Source organism: Stomoxys calcitrans, chromosome 1 (genome assembly GCF_963082655.1).
Source record: "Stomoxys calcitrans chromosome 1, idStoCalc2.1, whole genome shotgun sequence".
NCBI classification, from domain to species: domain Eukaryota; kingdom Metazoa; phylum Arthropoda; class Insecta; order Diptera; family Muscidae; genus Stomoxys; species Stomoxys calcitrans.
Genome location: NC_081552.1, coordinates 159,554,980 through 159,578,441, shown reverse-complemented (window position 1 = coordinate 159,578,441; position 23,462 = coordinate 159,554,980). Strand labels below are relative to the sequence as shown.

At 38.5% G+C, this 23,462-nt stretch overlaps 1 protein-coding gene across 7 annotated transcripts in view; it reads left to right on the top strand.

Annotated features, from left to right (window-relative positions):
* LOC106093274 (ninjurin-A) overlaps positions 1-23,462 on the top strand; it is a 75,537-nt gene that overhangs the window by 6,444 nt on the left and 45,631 nt on the right. For all 7 annotated transcript variants that reach the window (XM_013260326.2, XM_013260321.2, XM_013260322.2 and 4 more), the window contains exon 2: positions 15,843-16,465. In XM_013260326.2, the coding sequence (XP_013115780.2) occupies positions 16,373-16,465 (93 nt within the window). In that variant the 5' untranslated portion in view covers positions 15,843-16,372. The remainder of the gene's footprint in view (positions 1-15,842; positions 16,466-23,462) is intronic.

Below are 23,462 nucleotides of genomic sequence, written 5' to 3'. Positions count from 1 at the left end.
CAAAATCTACAACAAGTATGATCTGAATGGGGTTCGTAATTCTCATTCGATTTGGCTGACATTTTGCATCTATCTATCTCTCGATTAACTCGCCTTCTATCCGCTGAAATCCTTGAGGGAATTAAAAAAATATCGCTGTATACAATCTGTCAGGAAAAGTAACAGTAAGCGTCCTCGATTTCATTTTGGAAATTAACTTCCTCATCATACATTGCATTATTCAACTACCATGTTTCATTTAATCCAATTGAGACTAGAAATTTAAATTTGTGTGCATATTTCAATGCCGGTACAAAAAAAAAAATTACGACTTCAAAAAGGCTTTGTGGTTTAAAATGCGGTTGATAAATTTAAAATTGTATTCCTGATAATATTTTTATTACTTGTAAGACTTACGTACATGTATGTACTTCTACATTTAAATGCATTGTTTTCAAATATAGAAATGAATACTACTGATACGAATCTTATTTTACCCTCAGCTATAGGATAGGGGTATACTAAATTCGTCATTCCGTTTGTAACACATCGAAATATTGGTCGAAAGTCGATCTAGCCATGTCCGTCCGTGCGTCTGTGGAAAGCAACTTGCTAACTTCAGAAGGAGTAAAGCTAGGCGCTTGAAATTTTGCACGAATACTTCCTTTTAGTGTAGGTCGGCTGGAGTTGTAAATTGGCCATATCGGCCCATATTTAGATATAGTTTCCATATAAACCGATCTCCCGATTATACTTCTTGAGCCCCTATTGGGCGCAATTTTTATCCGATTTGGTTGAAATTTTGTACAGTGACTGTTTCTATGACCTCTAACATACTTGACAAATGTGGTCTGATTCATAAGCTGATATAGCCCCAATAGCATGGCAATTCTTATCCATTTTCCTTTGTTTTTGTTTGCCTATAAAGAGATAACGGGCAAAGACAAATGCAATCTATGGTGGAGGGTATATAAGATTCGGCCCGTCCGAACATAGCAAGCTTTTATTTGTTTCAACATTAATGCTATTAATTATGTAATCGAGTATCGTACCAGATTTTCAAACTAAACAGATTAAATCTTTTCTAGTAATAGTAAATTTAAAGTCGCCTCGCCAACTCATGCTAAGTAATCAATGGGTACGTAAATAAGCAGAACTATCGATTTTGGAGTGAAGATCAGCCAGAAGAATTGCAAGAGCTACCAATGCATCCAGAAAAAATCACAGTTTGGTGTGGTTTATTGGCTGGTGGCATCATTGGGTGGTACTTCTTCAAAGATAATCCGAATCGTAATGTAACTGTGAGTGGTGAGCGCTATCGTAAGATGATATCCAACGTTTTTTTTGCCCAAAATGCAAGAGTTTGATTTGCATGATATGTGGTTTGAACACAGCACGCGTAACCATGGACTTACTGAGAGGCGAGTTCGGTGAACATTTTATTTCACGTTCGGACCGTTCAATTGGCCGCCTAGATAGTGCGATTTAACGCCTTTAGGGAATTAGCACAAATGGATTTTGAGAACAGGCCCGAAAATGCTGTTGCAGCGTTTAATAACACTATTTTGGAGGTGCCCCTACAGGAGAGGAAAAGGAACTTCAACAATTAGTATGAGCGCATGTAAAAGTGTATAAATCATGCTAGAGGATACTTCAAAAAAATAAAACCATTTTTCATGATAAAAAATTGCATTTTCATTATTAGGTCAGGAATTTATATAGCAGCCCTCATATTCATTGCACTATTTACACGTATAGCTCGACATGTTTCTGTAGAAAAGTAAGAGAGGCCACCGTGAAGCAAAGGTCAGCACGTTAGAATTCGACTGATAAACCTAAAAAAAAATCCTGGATACTTTTGTTTGAAGTGTTTTGAAGTTTCTCACGACAAATAGTCCTTAATCTATAGGAGGAAAATTTATCATAACGATGAGTTCTACAAAATTAAAGGCTTACTTCAATGGCAAATAAGGTAAAGAATTAGATTTTATTAAAACATGATAGTTAACAGCACCAGATTTCAACATAAAAAATTCCCAAAGCCACATGGAAGGCAATTATCCAGCGTGTTAGATGTACGTTCGAGCCGTGTTGCGAATATAGATTCGGATCATTACCTTGTTGAAGACAAGGTTCGCACCCGTTTGAGTATGGCAAGAAAAGTACGATCTGACGCTGCACGGAAGCTGGACATTGAAAAGCTGCAAACACAACAGATGGCAACGGTGTACTCCACTTGACTTTCCCAACTGCTTGATGAAAGTACTCCTTGTCGCGATAATATAACGGGACGATTTAATTGGAAATAACCTTCCAGATCGCTATAAAAAGCCCAACAACTTGCGAATGTTCACATCCGCAAAATCACACAAGTTCTAAAAGAAATAAGAACCGAGTAACCTTCTCGATATGACCAGTCCTAATTCTTCAGAATACACCCCAAAGTTCACGTGATAGTCTTGTTTGGAACCATTCGTATAGAAGTCTATGCAACTTCTATTGCCCGCATAAAAGCCAGAAGTAACATCTCTGTTAAACGGACAGAGATATGTTAAATTTTTCTGACTTACTAAATTACAGGCTTAGGTGTATGTCCATAGTGAAATGGGGCGGATTAACATCCGCACCCTCTTTCAAACTTAACCTAACCTACTAACTTTTTAAAGTTGTCAGGTTGAACTGTTGGATCGCGGTTTTTCTTACAGGAAACGATAGTTTTTGTGAGAACGCTTATGTTTATACCCTCCACCATAGGGTGGGGGTATACTAATTTCGTCATTCTGTGTAACTACTCGAAATATTCGTCTGAGACCCCATAAAGTATATATATTCTTGATCGTCACGACATTTTATGTCGATCTAGCCATGTCCGTCCGTCCGTCCGTCCGTCTGTCTGTCGAAACCAAGCTAACTTCCGAAGGAGTAAAGCTAGCCGCTTGGAATTTTGCACAAATACATCTTATTAGTGTAGGTCAGTTGGTATTGTAAATGGGCCATATCGGTCCATGTTTTGATATAGCTACCATATAAACCGATCTTGGGTCTTGACTTCTTGAACCTCTAGAGGGCGCAATTCTTATCCGATTGGAATGAAATTTTGTACGACGTGTTTTGTTATGATATCCAATAATTGTGCCAAGTATGGCTCAAATCGGTCCATAACCTGATATAGCTGTCATATAAACCGATCTTGGGTCTTGACTTCTAGAGCCTCTAAGGTGAGCAATTCTTATCCGATTTGAATGAAAATTTGCACGTTGTATTTTGTTATGATATCCAACAACTGTGCCAAGTATGGTTCAAATCAGTTCATAACCTGATATAGCTGTCATATAAACAGATCTGGGGACTTGACTTCTTGAGCTTCTAGAGGGCGCAATTCATATCTGATTTGGCTGAAATTTTGCAAGACTTGTTTTATTCTTACTTTCAACAACTGTGTCAAATAAGGTTCCAATCGGATCATAACCTGATATAGCAGCCATGTAAACCGATCTGGGATCTTGACTTCTTGAGCCTCTAGAGGTCGCAATTATTATCCGATTTGATTTCTCTCATGACCATCAACATACGTGTTTATTATGGTCTAAATCGGTCTGTAGCCCGATACAGCTCGCATATAAATCGATCTCTCTATTTAACTTCTTGAGCCCCGAAAGTACGCAATTCTAATTCGAATTGGCTGACATTTTACACAGATCTCCAAAATATAATTTAATTGTGGTCCAAATCGGACCATATCTTGATATCGCTCTAATAGCAAAGCAAATCTTTTCTTTTATCCTTTTTTTGCCTAAGAAGAGATGCAGGGAAAGGAACTCGACAAATGCGATCCATGGTGGAGGGTATATAAGATTCGGCCCGGCCGAACTTAGCACGCTTTTACTTGTTTTAATTCCTCTCTCAAACTGTTTGTACTGGTGTGAACTACCACAAATGGATTTTGAGAACTAGCCCACGGACTACGAAACAGTATCTCTAATCTGAATAGCGTGTCTTAATGTGGAATTATTTATAATATGAAAATCTGGTATCATACTCTTGTTATACCATACAATAGGTTTGTTGTACCTTGCGGATTTGCTACCTTAAGGTGGGTATTAACTTCAGTTTTCACAGTGAAACTCCATATAAAAAATAGTGAAAAAAATCTATGAAAACAATTTCATTTGTGGTACTAACTTCTTTACTGAGTGAAAATTTGGCATTCTTAATGAATGCGTGGACGAAACGTTTTTCAACTTGGGCCAACATTATAAAAAAAGAAGTTTTTGTAGCATTCGCGTTGCATTATCGTTAATTTTCTTTTAAATAAATAACAATTGTGTGCAAATAAAGCCCTTTCCCTTTTATTTTTCGGGATAACACAACGCAAACAACATAATTTACCAAAATAATGCTGGCGGTAAAACATATGATGGGCGTGTTGGCTATATGCCTTTTTATTAGAAAAAACGCTTTTTTGGGGATTTCAACAATAAGGAAACAATTTTTTGTGAAAACTTGCCCAGTGAGGGATCTTAGTACCTACCTTTATGTGAAAATGTACCCGATAAATGCTTTGTATTTTAAGGTTGACCAACAACAACACTCATCCGAAAAATCAAATATCAACAAAACAAAAAAGTGATTTTAATCATAAATAAATGTTTCTCGAAGGCCACCGTAGCGCAGAGGTTAGCATGTCCGCCTATGACGCTGAACGCCTGAGTTTGAATCCTGGCGAGACCATCAGAAAAAATTTTCAGCGGTGGCTTTCCCCTCCTAATGCTGGCAACATTTGTGAGGTACTATGCCATGTAAAACTTCTCTCCAAAGAGGTGTCGCACTGCGGCACGCCGTTCGGACTCGGCTATAAAAAGGAGGCCCCTTATCATTGAGCTTAAAAGTGAATCGGATAGCACTCATTGATATGTGAGAAGTTTGCCCCTGTTCCTTAGTGGAATGTTCATGGGCAAAATTTGCATTTGCAAATGTTTCTCGGGGTTCACATATGTGATTTTATTAAAATACCAAGCAAATTTTGCAACCAGGCGTTTAATCACTGAATTAATATGTTGCGTTCTTCCTCTTTAGTTTTGTCCCTCCGATTGAATGATGACACCATATGTTTTAATAAACGACGATAATAAGCGGGGATAAACCATGCCATCTAATAAGAATTTTCCTCCATTTAAACTAATCGAGAAATCTGCTAATAAAGAAATCAAATGATATGTCTTAAATGTGACAGCCAATGTCTTGCCGATGCCCCTCCTCCAAATATGTAATATATGTACAATCATGACAATTGGGGATTTCAAATAAAAATATTTAAAAGTAAAGTTATTTAGCATTCATATATATAGGTCTGTTCCAGTTTTCGAAAACGAATGATTTTCTTAGCCTCATATCTTGCAAACCATATAAAATTTCAACATAGAACCTCAAGTGATAACAAATATTAAAAGAAGAAAAATTTTTCGTTTTGCGAATTTGAAAACCGGAACAGGCCTGATACCTTTGGATTATGGTATTGCACTTAAAATTATAAATATTGAAAGCCCACTTCTTCAAACGAACGCATAAAGAAATACTTCTTACGAGTGTAGGTCGATTGGTGTCGTAAGTCAGTGAAATAGATATGAATTATGATTGATATAAAATAGAAACTTTATAAAGGGATGTCCCGATTTGTATTCTTCAGTATGTGGAGGATGCAATGTTTTTATTTCTTTGAACATTTGATTATGATGTATTGTTAGGAATGGACAACGGATTTCAATGCAATATCAAAATCTTATATAAAAAATTCAATTTGTGTTTGTTTGTACGCTTGTTTGTTTGTTCCGTAAAGACTCAAAAACGGCTGAACCGATTACCTTGAAATTTTCACAGATTGTGTAGGTTGGCTATATAATTTTTTGATATCGGGATAGGGGTGAACCCTCCCCCTTATCCCAAAAATTGGGTCCAAGTACCTGGGTGGCCGCCCCAGCCCCAAAAACCCTTAAATAGGTATATTTGACGATCATGACAATATGGGACTCAGATTACGAATGTGGTCAGGAAGTCGGGAAAAGGCTTTATAATTTATTGATAACGGAAGGGGGCGGACCCTCCACCGTTACCCCAAAAACACCTCCCAAAATCAAAAGTGGACCGATAAGAACAATATGGGTATCAAATGAAAAGTATGCAGGAGTAGAAACGAATCTAGCATACAAATTCATGTCTAAGTATAGGGGGTCACTCCACCCCCATAAAACGTCCATTTTGGTCCCATATAACCAATCACGGTTATATGGGACTCGGTTTGTTTGTTGCGTATAGACTGAAAAACGGCAGAACTGATTATCTCAAAAATTTTGCATATTGTGTTGGTTGGTCTGGAATGAAACATAGGCTATATAATTTTTCGATATCGGAAGGGGATCCCTCCCCCATTATGCCAATAACCCAACCCAAAATCAATAGTGAAGGTATCCAGCGCCCCCCCCCCCCCAATCCCAAAACTTCTCTAAACAGATATATTCGAAGTTCATGTCAATATGGGACTCAAATGAACAGTATAAGGCAGTAGATTACAAATATGGCATAAAACATTAGGTAATGAGAGGTCGCCCACCCCCAAATGGGCATATTAGCCGACCATGGCTATATGGGACACAAATGAAAGGTATTAGGGAGTAGATTACGAATATGACATTAAAATTTGCGTTCAAGTCTAGGTGGCGCTTTTCCTCCTAAAGATACGTCAAATGGGTTATTTGACACAATATGACAATATGGGACTCAAAGCAAAGGTATTTGAGAGTAGAAAACGAATTTGGTATCCAATTTTGGAGCCAAGTGTTTTGGGTTACGCCGTAAAGCACCCCCTAAATTAAACTTCATTCCCCTTGGGAATAAAGAACGAATTTGATATCTATTTGCAGTGTAAAGTGCCAGCACCAAAACATCCTCCAAACGGTTCATATATACCGGTCATGGCAATATGGGGCTCAAATTAAAGGGATTTGGAAGTGCAGCACGAATTTTATATCCATATTTGAGTCGAAATGTCTGAGGTGCCATCCCACCCCTAATGAGAACATTACCCAATGGAAGAACATTACCACCAGGAATCAAGAAAGGGCAAATTCTCATACGTCAATGAGTGCTTTCCGATTCAAGTTCAAAGGGACCTTTTTTATAGCCGAGTCCGCAGTGCGAAACCTCTTTGCTGAAAATGTTTTAAATGACCATGTATGGTATTGTACCTCGCAAATGTCGCCAACATTAAGAGGAGATAACACCGCTTTGTCCAATGTTCTCGTCAGGATTCGAACACGTTCTGCATCATAGGCTACAATGCCACGAATTCTATATCCGCATTCGGGGCGAAGTGTCCCTATCCTAAAAAGATATTAGAGCGTTAAAGAAGGCGCAGCGGAGCGGGCCCGGTTCGGCTAGTTTAGTATTAAACAGGAATTCGAAGCCGAGCGAAAGCGAGCATAGTGGGCTATATTTGCCGGAGCGGGAGTCAATTTTTTTCTAAAGTTAGCTTTCGTCGAAGCTAAATCTCCATTGTACAAAACATATTAGAGAACCGATTTCTTCCAATTATGAAAGGTTTCATCTTTGAGTCAAAACAAGTAAAAAGGCGTTAAACTTGACCGTGCCGAACTTTAGATACCCACCACCTCGGTATATATGCAAACCACCTTTCGTCGTAATCCGGTGAAATGAAAAATGCGCCTTTTATGGCCCAAAAAGCTTAAATCGAGAGATCAGTCTATATGGTAGCTATATCCAAATCTGAACCGATATGGGCCAAAATAGGTAAGGATGTCGACTGGTCTTACACAACCCACTGTCCCAAATGTCAGCAAATTCAGATGATAAATGTGGCTTTTATTGGCCTAAGGCCTTAGGTCGGCGGATCGGTCTATATGGGGGCTATATCAAGATATAGTCCGATAGAGCCCATCTTCAGAAGTTTCAACTCAATATCTCTATTTTTAAGGACTGTAGCGTGATTTCAACAGACAGACGGACGGAAATGATTAGATCGTCTTAGATTTTTACGAGGATCAAGAAAATATATTCTTCATAGTGTCGGAAATCGATATGTGTTGCAAACGGAATGACAAAATGAGTATACCCCCATCCTTCGGTGGTGGGTATAAAAAAAGATGGACTGATAGATGTACTTGGATTTGTATTTAGAAATCTGTAATGTACCAGACTATATCACAATAGTAGTAAATGATACAATTGCGTTAATCGGAGAGAAATCTAAATTAAATTCTTAAAACAAAAAGCATGTTGAGTTAGGCCAGCCCAATCCTAAACCATTGATCGATTATTGATGTTCTCGAATCGCATTGAAAAATTAAATAATTGATGGTCTTAGTAAAAGTTCGAATGGATTTTTTTTTTGCATTCGGATTAGAACTGAGCTTGTGGGCTCTTTAGATGTCCAATCGGAAGTGGGAGCTATATCAAGTTATGGGATAAATGTGGCAGAGATGAACCAGTAAGGAAAACAACTAAAAAGGCGTTAAGTTCGGCCGGGCCGAACTTTGGATATCACCTCGGGTATATATGTAAACCACCTTTCATCAAAATTCGGTGAAAATTTCATATCTTATACTCATATACCTCATACCGATCTGAACTATATACGACACGATGTCGAAAAGCCGAACTTAAGTCACTGTGTCAAATTTCAGTGAAATCGGATTATAAATGCGCCTTTTATGGGGCCAAGACTTTAAATCGAGATATCGGCCTACATGGCACCTATATCCAAATCTGGGCCGATTTGGGCCAAGTTGCATAAACATGTCGAAAAGCCTAACACAAAGCACAGTCCCAACTTTCGGCGAAATCGGACAATAAATGCCTCTTTTATGGGCCCTAAACTTTAAATCGAGAGATCGGTCTATATGGCAGCTATATGCAAATCTGGACCGATCTGGGCAAAATTGAAGAAGGACGTCGAAGAGCCTAACCAAACTCACTTTGTCAAATTTCAGCGACATCGGACAATAAATGCATCTTTTATCGCCCCAAAACCTAAAACCTAGATATCGGTCTATATGGCAGCTATATCCAAATCTGGACCGATCTGTGCGATATTGCAGAAGTATGTCAAGGGGCTTAACTTAATTCACTGTTCCAAATTTCGGCGACATCAGACAATAAATGAGCATTTTATGGGCCCAAAACCATAAATCAAGAATTCGGTCTATATGGCAGCTATATCTAAATCTGAACCGATCTGGACCAAATTGAAGAAATATGTCAAAGGGCCTAACACAACTCACTGTCCCAAATTTCAGCAAAATCGGATAATGAATGTGGCTTTTATGGGCCTTACACCATAAATCGGAGGATCGATCTATATGGCAGCTATATCCAAATCTGGACCGATTTGAGCCAACTTAACGAAGGATGTCGATGGGCCTTACACAATTCACTGTCCCGAATTTCATCAAAATCGGATAATAAATGTGGGCCTTTTGTGGGCCTAAGACCCTTAACCGGAGGATCGGTCTACATGGCAGCTATATCCAAATCTGAACCGATCTGAGCAAATTTAACTAAGGAAGTCGAAGGGCCTAAGACAACTCACTGTCCCAAATTTCAGCGAAATCGGATAAAAAATGCGGCTTTTATGGGCCTAAGACCCTAAATCGGAGGATCGGTCTATATGGCAGCTATATTCAAATTTGGACCGATCTGAGCCAAATTGACGAAGGATGTCGAAGGGCCTAACACAACCCACTACCCCAAATTTCAACAAAATCGGATAATAAATGTGGCTTTTATGGGCCTAAGACCCTAAATCGGCGGATCGGTCTATATGGGGGCTATATCAAGATATAGTCCGATATAGCCCATCTTCGAATTTAACCTGCTTATGGACAAAAAAAGAATCTGTGCAAAATTTCAGCTCAATATCTCTATTTTTAAAGACTCTAGCGTGATTTCAACAGACAGACGGACGGACATGTCTAGATCGTCTTAGATTTTTACGCTGATCAAGAATATATATACTTTATAGGGTCGGAAATGGATATTTCGATGTGTTGCAAACGGAATGACAAAATGAATATACCCCCATCCTTCGGTGGTGGGTATAAAAAAGATCTAAATTTTAACCGACTTTAAAGGATTTCCGCAAAGGTTTAAAGACAGGTCATTAAACAAGTTTGTGCAAATCCACCCGTTATATCTAAATCTAAATCGGTTTTGAATCTTAAAGAGGTAATCGGGAGATACATACATAAATGGGATATATTGTACATATGTGTTTGCGATATATCTGAATCGATTCCTTTCAATTTCAATGGTCTTCGTCTCTAGGCTCTAAAAGCCAAATTGCAAGAAAATCAGATCATAAATGCATTCCCCACTTTGTACGAAAATAAACATGGACAGACAGAAATGGCTAAATCGAATCAGCAAATGATTCCGTGTCTATCGGTACGCTTAACAATGGGTTTGTATTTTCTCCTTTTAGATGTTACAGGCAATTTTATTGAGTTATTATACCCTGTACCACAGTAGAGGTGTAGGTTATACAAGTCATAACGAAATACCATATGAAAAAATTTAGTTTAAAATTCCACCTACCATATGCTTATGGAGTCAAATCGTGTGATCGGTTTGTATGAAAGCTATATCTCTTTGCGGACAGATTTAAATTACACTTAGCATGAATGTGGGAAGTGATAGCAGAAGTTACTGTGCAGGAAGTACAACCGGGAAATCGGTTTATATGGAAGCTAGATCAAGTTATAGATATATTCAGACCATACTTGTCAACGATATTAGAGGTCATAGAAGAAGCTGTTATGGAAAATTTCATCTAAACCGGATAAGAAATGCGCCCTCTATGATCTCAAGAATTACAATCTAAATCCGATCTTATGCTGGCGATTTTAAAAAAGGCGGATTTTATGAACTTGAGACGGTTAATCGGGAGATGTGAGTATGTGGGGTTATAAAAGGATAAAGCCCGATATATGCTACAATATAATCAAGAATACATATGTTCGGAGGTGAAAATAGATTGCTATGTACTTCAAATAAAATGACAAAATTAATGTACCACTTGTCTTACGAGTATGGGTTAAGAAGAACATTGAAAAATATAAAATCAATTTAAATAAAAAAGAGCGGACGAAAAAATTGTTGCTGGAGCCGATCGAAAACAAGGTACTCGCTCGAGATCCCTGGCATAAACCAATCACTTTATTTGTCTATTCGGTTGTTCGATCGATTTTGGAGGGGGTATATTATTCGGGCCGGCGGAACCTGAAGCATTTTAAATTGTTTATACCTATCACCATAGGGCGGTAGACCTATGTTATTTTTGCTTACATCCCAAAGGTTTGTCCATTTGGAAATTCTTTCCATTTTAAAGGGTGTATAAGATTCGGCTCGGCAGAATCTGACGCATTTTAACTTGTTTATACCTATTACCATAGGGCGGTGGATTTATGTTGTTTTTGCTAGAATCCCAAAGATTTGTCCATTTAAAAATTCGATCCATTTTGAAGGCTGTATAAGATTCGGCCCGGCGGAACCTAATGCATAACCTATCAGGAGGCCATGGTAGCGCAGACGTTGCCCGTATATTTCAGGATTGGACAACCCTTGTGTTGCAATCTGCCTACTGACAACTCTATCGTAAAGCTTGAATTTTTGACATACGAGCGCTATTTGTGTTGTTTACAGTAACTCAAAAGATTCATCCCGAACATTTTCGTGCGATTATTTTTTACAACTTTCGACGTGGATTAACTTAACAACAGTGCATCGATGAACTTAATTCCATTTTTGGCGATGAAGCTCCATCAAGGACTAGTGTTTATCGATGGTATGGTGAATTTAACCGAGGTAGTAGTTCACTCCAAGACGATTTTCGTGAAGGTCCTCCAAAATTAGTTGTTGTTCCAAAAGCCATTGATGCTGTGCGTCAACTGATATTGCAAGATTGTCATGTGACCTTCGTGAGTTTAAGACATTAGTGGGACCAGTATACATTCAATATTGCACGAACATTTGAACGTCAAAAAATTATTCGCGTTGGATCCCACACAATTTGTCAATCGCTCAAAAGAAGGGTCGTGTCGATTGGTTGAAAGAAATGCTCCAAAGATCGCGGTGGTTCGAAACACGTCTATAACATCGTGACAGGTGATGAATCGTGGATTTACGCATATGAGCCCGAAAGTAAACAGCAGTCTGTATGCAAACTGTATGGGTGTTTCAAGATGAGCCAAATCCTACAAAGTTGCTCGCGCACGAAGCACTTTCAAGCAAATGATCGTTTTGCTGTTTTTTAGGGAAATCGGGACATGTCGCAATCGTACCTCTAGAACAACGCATAACAGTCAATTCTAAGTGGTACACAACCATTTGATTTACAGTTGTCTTCCATGAAATCAGGAAAACCAACCGCTTAAGACGGATGACTCCTCACCACGACAATGCGAGCTCTCACACATTGGCTCAAGCAACTGCATTTTTGAGCACTAAAATGTCGATTCGATGAGTCATCCGCCGTATAGTCCTGACTTGGCATCGAATGACCTCTCTTTATTCCCGTACGTAAAAACTTAGGTCAACGTTTTTCGACACCTGAAGAACACCTGAAGAAGGGGTTGATGCGTTCAGAATTCGTGTTTTGGAGATACCTCAATCAGAGTGGTAAAAGTGCTTCGACAATTGGTTCAGACGCATGCAGAAGTGTATAGATCTCAATGGGGAATATTTCAAAAACAATAAAGCAATTTTCGATGATTAATACTTGTTTTTGTTCTCTAATCTCGAAATATAAAAGGCAACTCTCGTATCATTTGGTATGGCAGACATGTAAAAACTGCTCCAAAAAGAGGTGTCGCACGCCGTCCGGACTCGGCTATTAAAAGGGGGCCCCTCAATATTGAGCTTAAACTTGAATCGGACAGCACTCATTGATATGTGAAAAGTTTACCCCTGTTCCTAAATGAAATGTTCATGGGCAAATTTGCATTTGCAGTGCTATCACCATAGGATGATAAACTTATGTTCTTTTTGTTAAGATCCCAAAGGTTTGTCCATTAAGATTTGGTTTGAATCCATTTTCTGAAAAATTAAAGAAGTTTATTTTAATTATTTTAATACCCACCATTACATACACCATACATTTCGTCATTTTGTTTGCAACACATCGAAATATATATATTCGTCGTAAAAATCTAAGACGATCTAGCCATGTCCGTCCGTCTGTCTGTTGAAATCGCGCCACAGCCTTGAAAAATAAAGTTGGTGAGCTGAAACTTTGCACATATTCTTTTAATGTCCATAAGCAGGTAAAGTTCGAAGATGGGCTATATCGGACTATACCCTGATATAGCCCCCATAGAGACAGATCTGCCGAATTAAGGTATTATTTATTATCCAAATTCACAGAAATTTTTTACAGCGAGTTATGTAAGGCGCCTCTACATGTTTGTTCACTACGGTCCAGATCAGTCCAGATATAGATGTAACTGCCTTATACGTGATTTGGTGGATTTACCAGGTCTAAAGCCGCACAGAAGGGCCTAATTATCTCACTGACTTTAGGTTTTAATCTTTCACACAGTACTCTAGAGTATCTTTTAGGCGATGGGGAGGAGACTTATTCCTCTGTAGTTGGCACATTCCGTCTTGTCTCCTTTCTTGTGTACGGGACATAGTATGCTGAGGATTCAATCATCGGGTATGCGTTCTTCTAGCCAGATTGCGCAGATAAGCTGATGCATACGCCTTATCAGCGTGTCGACTCCCGTCTTAAATAGTTCAGCGGTAAACCGTCACCTCCTGCTGCCTTGTTGTTCTTTAGTCGTGTCACTGCTACTTGGACCTCATTCTGACTAGGAGGTAAACATTCAATACCATCATCAGGGATTGGTTCTGCGGTATCCTCTTCGCCTCCAACATCGGACACTAGCAGTTGGGTAAAATGTTCTTTCCATATCCTCAGCATGTTGTCTGTGTCAGTTACCAGATTTCCTTCTTTGTCTCTGCAGGAGGATGTGCCTGCACCAAAGCCATCGGTTTGGTGTTTAATTCTTTGGTAGAATTTCCGGACTTCATTCTGACTCCTGTACATCTCAATTCGCTCGCACTCACGTCTTTATATTTCCTTTTTCTTTCTGCGGAATAGACGTTTCTCCTCTCTCTTTTTCTCCCGATACCTCTCCTTCATCTGGCGCGTTGCTACTGATTGCAGGGTTGCTCTATGTGCCGCTTTCTTGGTTTCAGTAGCATCTCGACACTCTTGGTCGTACCATGGCTTTTTTGGAGGAGGCTTCCGGTACCCAAGTACGGATTTCGCGGCATTTTCCATGGAGTGGGCAATAGTTTGCCACTGCGCCATTATATTATCGTAACAAGGAGTGTTTTCATCAAGCAGTTGGGTCAGTCGAGTGGAGTATGCCGCTGCTATTTGTTGTGTTTGCAGCTTTTCAATATCCAGCTTCAGTGCAGTGTCAGATGGTACTTTCCTTGCCATGTTCAAACGGGTGCGAACCTTTGCTGCCACAAGGTAAGGATCCGAATCTATATTCGCTCCACAGATCGATCGTACATCTAACACGCTGGATGAATGCCTTCCATCTATCACAACGTGATCAATTTGGTTTCCCGTGTTTTGATCGGGTGACAGCCAGTGGCTTTGTGAATATTTTTATGTTGAAATCTGATGCTACTAACTACCATGTTTTTTGCCGAGGCGAAATCTATCAGCCTCAACCCATTACTGGACGTTATCTCGTGGAGGCTAAACTTTCCGACTGTTGGACCAAAAATGTCTTCCTTCCAAATCTTCGCATTAAAATCTCCCAGAACGATTTTAATATCATGGGCGGGGCAGCGGTCATATTCTCTCTCTAGGCGCTCGTAGAAAATATCCTTGGTCTACTTGTCTTTGTCTTCCGTCCGGGCATGGGCACAAATAAGGCTGATGTCGAAGAATTTGTCTTTTATGCGAATTGTGGCTAGCCTCTTATCCACCGGAGTAAAGCTGGAGACAAGGTGTTTCAGTCTTCGACTAACCACAAATCCACAGCCAAATTCATGCCTCGTGTTATGGCAGCTATTGTATAGTTCGTCACCGTTTGGTGTTGTAGTGACGCCATTCCCAGTCCATCGAACTTCTTGTAAGGCGGTAATATCTGCCTTGTACTTCTCTTTTTTCTACGAGTGTCTAAATTTGTTACTTTATTTAATATTTATGGGTATTTACTCATTAAGTCGGAGGCCACCGTAGCGCAGAGGTTAGCATGTCCGCCTATGACGCTGAACGCCTGGGTTCGAATCCTGGCGAGACCATTAAAAAAAAAATTTTTTTCAGCGGTGGTTTTCCCCTCCTAATGCTGGCAACATTTGTAAGGTACTATGCCATGTTAAACTTCTCTCCAAAGAGGTGTCGCACTGTGACATGCCGTTCGGACTCGGCTATAAAAAGGAGGCCCCTTATCATTGAGCTTGAACTTAAATCGGACTGCACTCATTGATATGTGAGAAGTTTGCCCCTGTTCCTTAGTGGAATGTTCATGGGCAAAATTTGCATTTACTCATTTAGTTTTGGGATTAATCATTGACAAAATTAATTTGACCACAAATATACATACGTGTGTATGTATTGTTAGTTATCTTTTCTCAAAAAAAAAAAACATATATTACGAAAAATATCCCCTTTTCGGCACATGCATCGTTTCTTGGATATGTACTTTTTATAAGTAAAATAAACCAAAAGAGAGCTCCTTCTTCTTTCGTCATGATGGCTACATTTTTAAGAGATTCTTACAATCTCATAGCTTTCAACTTAAGTCACAACAGTTTAACCTCTCTTTTAGCAAATGATCTCCACAGAACCAGTGAATCCCCCATTGCAAATCTTAAAAGTAAACACCGGCTAGCAAGCATCTGTAAGATCGCAACACTGTCGATCAGTTGTGAAAGTTGCCTACCATCGAGAACAACAACGGCTGTTCAGTATTTGTTTTTTTTTTTCAATTGGCGAGTCGTAAGTCAAGAAGCAAAAATATAAAAAGAACAAAAACATTCACTACAGCCACAAGCAGCAATGCTGTTTAAAATACGACAATACTATACGGTTAATAGAAAATAAGCAAATAATCTGGCGTCTTAAATAAAAAAAGCAAGACAAAATAAAAAAAAAAAAAAAAACAATAAAAGAAGAAAACCTGTGATAATGTATTCTCCACCAAAGTCTCATAATTATTAACACATACGAAAGAATTGTGAATTTTATTTTCTATCTTTGGATATTGGTTTTTTGGAGAAATTTTGTGTTGGATGATAAAATCTTGTGAGTGTCTAATATTTAAAATCAATAGAACAAACTTCGCCGCCGGTGTTTTAAATGGCGATTCAACCTCATACTACTTTGGAGATGAACGACACCAAATCAAGTCACGAAGTTGCTAGTCCAACAGACACCAATATCGATCCTCATGTAAGCGTTTAAAACTTTTATTTACTACATAAAAAAATCAAGACAACAGCTTTGTATGATGTATGTGCATTACAAATTGTTTCATCAATAATGTATTTTAATGGTATCAATTAACATTCGATGCAAAGTTATTTTTTTTACATTCTAAAAATTTTTTAAAATTGATTCACAAAGTAGAATATCAATACACAGTGCAATGAATAAAACATCAAACTCATTAGCGCATCCGACCATATGGGCGGTAAGATTGAACTATGAATCTTTGAAGTTATTGCATTACATCTTTACGAGATTAAATGATTATGATGTAGAAAAAGTTCTGGCAAATTGATCTTTGAACGTTGGTCCATCGAAATAATAGAAACTGATCTACCAGTGTTTCTTCGAGTTTTTGAAAAGGTTGACAAGTGAATTTTCGTCAGTGTATTAGTAGAACATAATAACCCAGCTAACAAAATTTGTCGAATTTGGTCCGACAAACTGATTAATCGTCCGATATCGAATCCGATGTCTTACTGACATCGTGTTTAAAAACGTGAGAAGTGGTTGTCATGTTGTCGGGTCGACATGGCTGAGGGAAATCTGATATATTTACCGCTATATCGTACCGATATAGGACCGATGTGGGAGCAAATTTTCGACAATTCGGATGGGAAGTTTTACGTCGTACCGAATTGGGACCGATTTCTTGACGAATGTCTTACAAAATGCGGAAGATTTTGCCGACGAATCGATCCGATTTCAGAACGATTTTGCCGCCGGGTGTCTTAGGTTAGGCTTGGTTAGGTTGAAAAGAGGTGGCAGATATTAATCCGCCCCATGCCACTATGGACATACACCTAAGCAAGAAATCGGCTTGTTGTGCGCTCTAAAAACTATAAAGTAACCTCAAAAATGAAAATTTTAAGTTAGGAATTCCGTGCTACTTACAAAACCCTTAATTGTTTTCAATACCACTCCCCTAAGTTCTTAAGTTGGTTCATGTCTGATATTGTGTCTACATCTAAGTACCGGTATCTGTTGGACGTGGAAGCCGGGCAATGACAAAGGAAATGTTCCAAAGTCTCATCAACTTCCCCGCATGCCCTACACATGCTATCACTTGCCGCACCGATTTTACATAAGTGAGCTCGTAGTCCTATATGTTCGGTTATGATACCAATAGCTATCAGTAATAGCCTCGTCTTCTCACGATCTGGATCCCCGCGATCTGGATCCCGTCCTACCGACCGCTTCGCTGTTCCACAATGTTGCATGCGCATTCGTCGCCCACTCCCTTAACTCTGACTGCGTCGACCCGAAAGGCTTCGGGTTAACGAAGTTTATTGACGGCAGTCCTCTGGCCTTCACCGCCAAATCTTCTGCCATTTCATTTCCCCTTACTCCGTTATGGCCCGGCACCCAAACGATGTGGATTTTCCCATCCTCAGAGATGGTGTTAATCTCCTTCTTACACTGCAAGACTGTACGCGACCTTACTGTCCTGGTTGTTATTGCCCTTATGGCAATTTTAATGTTGGTAAAGATGTTTACACTCGACGTCCTCGTGTTAGCACCACACCACTTCACGCATTCCGTGATCGCCCGGATCTCCGCCTGCAGGAACGTATTATGGTCAGGCAGTCTAAAACAGATCTCAATCCCTGGGTTTTCCATGTAAGCCCCAGGGCCACTCTGTCCTCTAGCTTTGATCCATCCATGTAACATGATCTTCCGGATGGCAATACTAGGGTTAAGTCAATCCAAGGCTGTGCCGATGGCAGCATTGCATCGCACTTGACTTCAAGGTTCATCTCAGGTATCCGATCGGAAACCCCTTCCCTTCTTTCCAGGTTTCCTATCGTCGCTTATACCCCGATGGTATGAGCTGTTCCTATCCTCAATCCATTCTCCCATCGCCTTAAGACGAATGTCTTACAACTGATCAAACAAAGCAAAAATTCCAAGGCAACAGTTAGTGGCACCACACGCAATTCCAAAAAAAAGAAAATATCCTCCCTTCACCACTTGTGTAGATTCCAAACACGTGGTAACGAAATGTGTCTATGCAAAAATAAAAATAAACTAAACAAAACATTCCTCCGACACGCCGTAAATGTCGGACGTTAGACATAGTGGGATCATAGTGTTAGCGGGGAACCCAGTGAACCAAGCGTTCAGAATTCGGTCAGAAGTCTGTACGAAAATGCAGCAAATTCACCCGAGTTCGGTTCCGAAGTCTGTCGGAATTCTTAACGAAAAACATATGGAGTGGTTGTAACGACTTCGGAACGAAATGTCGGAGGCAAATCTGATATTTTTGCCGACACTTCGCACCAAATCCTGAAACAAAATTATGGGAAATTCGGAAGGAAACTTAGATTTGTCGTTAAGACTTCAGACAGAATTCTGATGATGAGTCTTAATGAATACGGATTTGTTTTCCGACTCGTCGTATCGATTTCTGACCGAATTCTGGTGTAAAAATTTGTAGAATTCCGGTGTTTTTTTCCAAATTATCGAATTCTGAAAAAATCTACATCATTTGAATGTGATTTCCGACGGTTTAAATTGCAAATTTGCTCTTGAACATTCCCTAAAGAATCTCCTTTATATAGTCGAGTTCGAACGGGAGAAGAAGAAGAAATGTCTCCAGCATGGAATAAAGATTCCTAACGGTTCAAACAAATTAATATGTGTAGAACACGCACAAAAAAGACAAAAACATCCGACACAGAGTTCAGACATCGTTTAGAATTTCTACCGAACTGTCGGAAGAAAAGAAATAAAAAACCATACGATAGGAAGTTCAGACATCGTTCAGAATTCTTCAGAACAGTCGAAAAAAAGTTCCCAAAGAAGAAAAGTCCAGAAATCGTTCAGAAGTCTTTTCGATGTGTCGGAAGAAGAAATTAAAAAAAAATTTACAGCAAGACTACCAGATATCGTTAATTTTTTTTTCCTTTAGAACTATTAAAAAAAATCCTTCAGACAAGCATTCAATTCTGAACGTTTTCAGTAAGATCTTGTCGCAGTTCAGAATTTTTACAGAAAGGTCTGACATCGGAAATTTGGTTCACTGTGAAGTTACAAAATGCCATGTTTTATCCAAAACCGTACGATAGAGATATATTAATTGCTATTGCAACATGCCGAAATATAGATTTCCGAACCAAGAAAGCATAATACGCATAAAAAGTGTAAATCATTAATTTTCCAAAAGATAGCTTTACTACACTCAAAAAAATCTTTTAGCAGCCTAACAATTTATATTTTCTGATGTTAAAAATAGAAAACTGATCCTAATCTGCCACAAATATTAAGAAAAAACTAAATTGCATATTAAATTTATCTTAAATTGCAAAGCACATGTAGCAAATGATACGTTTTTTTTCCTACACCAATTCAAATGTGTAAAATTTTATAAATATCGGACTTACAGTTAAAGCGACACAGTGGGATCAATTTGCGCAGTGTTGTAGAACAAGATCTTTTATAGAGTAATTAAGGAATAACGAAGTTAATACCATTGTATTTTTTATACCCTCCACCTTAGAATGGGAGTATACTAATTTCGTCATTCTGTTTGTAACACCTCGAAATATGCGTCTGAGACCCCATAAAGTATATATATTCTTGATCGTCATGTCATTTTAAGTCGATCTAGCCATCTTCATCCGTCCGACCGTCTGTCTGTCGAAAGCACGCTAACTTTCGAAGGAGTGAATCTAGCCGCTTGAAATTTTGCACAAATACTTTTTATAAGTGTAGGTCGGTTGGGATTATAAATTGGCCAAATCGGTCCATGTAAATTGGCCAAATCGGTTCAGATTTTATCCGATTTTTTTGCACGTGGTGTTTTGGTATCACTTCCAAAAACTGCGCTAATTATGATTCAAATCGGTCCATGTTTTGATATAGCTGCCATATAAACCGATCTTAGGTCTTGACTTGTTAAGCCTCTAGAGGGCGCAATTCTCTGACTTGACTGAAATTTTGCTCGTAGTGTTTTGGTATCACTTCCACAACTGTGCCAAGTATGATTCAAATCGGTTTATAATTTGGTATAGCTGTCATATAAACCGATCTTAGATCTTGACTTCTTGAGCCAATAGAGCGCGCATTTCTCTTCCGATTTGGCTGAAATTTCGCATAAGGTGTTTTGTTATAACTTCCAATGACTGTGCTAAGTATGACGCAAATAGGTACATAACCTGATATAGCTGCCATATAAACCGATCTGGGATCTTGACTTCTTGAGCCTCTACAGGGCGCAATTCTCATCCGATTTGGCAGACATTTTGTACAACGGCTTCTCTTATGACCTTCAACATGCGTGTCTAATATGGTTGAATCGATCAATAGCTTGATACAGCTCCCATATAAACCAATATCCCGATTTTGCTTATTGAGCCCCTACAAGGCGCAATTCTTATCCGATTGAACTGAAATATTACACAATGACTTCTCCAATGCTCAGCATTCATTTATGGTCCGAATCAGACTATAATTTGATATAGCTCCAATAGCATAACAGTTCTTATTCAATATTCTTTGTTTGCCTAAAAAGAGATACTGCGCATAGAACTTGACAAATGTGATCCATGGTGGAGGGTATATAAGATTCGGCCCGGCCGAACTTTGTGATGGGTTCCTTCCCTATGCATTTTTCGGATTATAAATAGGTAATTGAATTCTGCAATAATAGCATGATAAAAACAATCAACTTTGGTCTCCGCTCTCCACTTTCCATTGTTTTGGAATTTATTCTGTACTCAACCATTGCATCCCCCCCCCCCCCTCTTTGCCACCCACTTTATTTCAATAGTTGAGGAAGAGAGTCCGATGATTCGATCTGTTTAATGTTCTTGTTTTTGTTTGTTAGTCTCTTGTGTATGCTTTGATGAATGGGGAGTGGGAGTAGTCTAATGCGAATGATAGGCTGATATTTAAGACAAGATTCATTTCTATAACATTCCTCTTGTTTTTTTTTCTTTTCACTTCTCTTTCTTCTTGCGTTTTTATTAAAGACTATTAATGACAATTAAAGAAGAGTTTCTGTTAAGGGAACGAGACTGGTGATGAAACTCAAGGCTTAATCATACAATTATTTATCAAGGTGGTTTTGAGTTAAAAGGTTGTGTGACGGACATACGTAAATTGTTTGCTAATAGACAAAAGGAGGGAGAAGTTTACTCCGAGTAACGGTCTAGATCGGTGTCTAGTCACATTTATTTCAAATCAAGGCGGAATAATATTTGCGATTGAGCAATTTTTCTATTGAGGTCTACCCAAGTGGGTTTTATGAATTCTTGGATTTTTGTGAGATTTTTTTTATTTGTCCAGCTAGTACACTGAGAAAGGTATTTAATGCGAATTAAAATCTGTTTGTGGTTGTGATAATGACTATTTTAATTTCTCATGTAGATTTGAGGCATGATGGGCCTTTGATTTACCCCCTTTGTAATTTCATGCCATCAACTCTAAATACTCCCGGTAAAATTGATATCAACCACCTTGACATTTTTGGGATTTAGATGTGCTACAAACTTTGTGCCGAAAAACAAAGTTGAAAGCGAAGCAATTGATCGTTTACATTTTTGTCTTGTACACGTTTGGGTTATTCCACCCCACGTGTGTTGTATCGTGTTATTACTCAACTTTCATCCATATTTTTTTTATTCTTAATTTTTCTAATTAATTTCCTTTAATTATCAAATAATTAAGAAATAATTTGTTACCATTTGTAAATCTTGTTGTAATTTGACGACTTTTTTTGTCCATAATTTGTTTTTATTTGAGTGTTGGTCTATATATTTATTTCGTAGTATACACCCATTACCATTTATATTTATTAAACTAAGTTTCCATTCATCGTTGGTGATTGCAGAGGCCTATGCAGCGCTTAGTGAATGGGTAAGTCCTAGTATGTAAGACATATGATTAAATTAAGTACGAATTGTGGTTTTGAATTTCGAAATAATTATTTACGGCCATTAGCTTGATAATTTTCGTTACTATATTTTTTTGTTGTTATTTTTTTTCACTTTTTCATATTTTTACCTGATCTATTTTTCTTTATATAAACCATGGTATAAGCATATACATTTTTCCTACGAATATGATTGTTGTTTAAAATAAACTATTACGAACATCTAAGTATTAAAATGGAGTAGAAAACTTATTGAAATCTAAAGAGAGCCATAAGGGATAGAATTTTCGGGGTTCCTTTAAAAGATATTATGGAGTCAAGGAACATTGGTGTGAGTGGGCTTAGAGATCTGTAACACCGGATGATCTCAAGCAATGCTACGACCCTATTTTTGTTTGTTTTTAGTTTCAGTGGTCAAAAGTCCGTCCGCTTTTAGGTTGCACGTTTAAATTTTTCCTGTAAATGGTCCTTTAGATGAGAATGAGAAAAAGAACCCTACCCATACCGGCGAGTCCTAGCCAAATAACGTGCTGTTTCTCATGTCATCATAAACTTGGAAATTTTATTTCTGTAATACAGAAAATACCATTACAGAAATGGCGCCCAACGTGGGGCCGTGATAGGACAATAAAATCTGTAAACTCTATAACTCCACCTTGTTACCTGTTGTTCTGTCCGGTTTTTTTTCCCTCTTTAGAAATTTGGACCGTATATTTGAACTTTCTTAGACTTTAGGTTGCACGTTTAAATTTTTCCTGTAAATGGTCCTTTAGATGAGAATGAGAAAAAGAACCCTACCCATACCGGCGAGTCCTAGCCAAATAACGTGCTGTTTCTCATGTCATCATAAACTTGGAAATTTTTTTTCTGTAATACAGAAAATACCATTACAGAAATGGCGCCCAACGTGGGGCCGTGATAGGACAATAAAATCTGTAAACTCTATAACTCTACCTTGTTACCTGTTGTTCTGTCCGGTTTTTTTTCCCTCTTTAGAAATTTGGACCGTATATTTGAACTTTCTTAGAGAATTGCTGGATAAAAGTTTTATAGATAACTGTTTACCTAGACCTTTGCAAGCCTTTT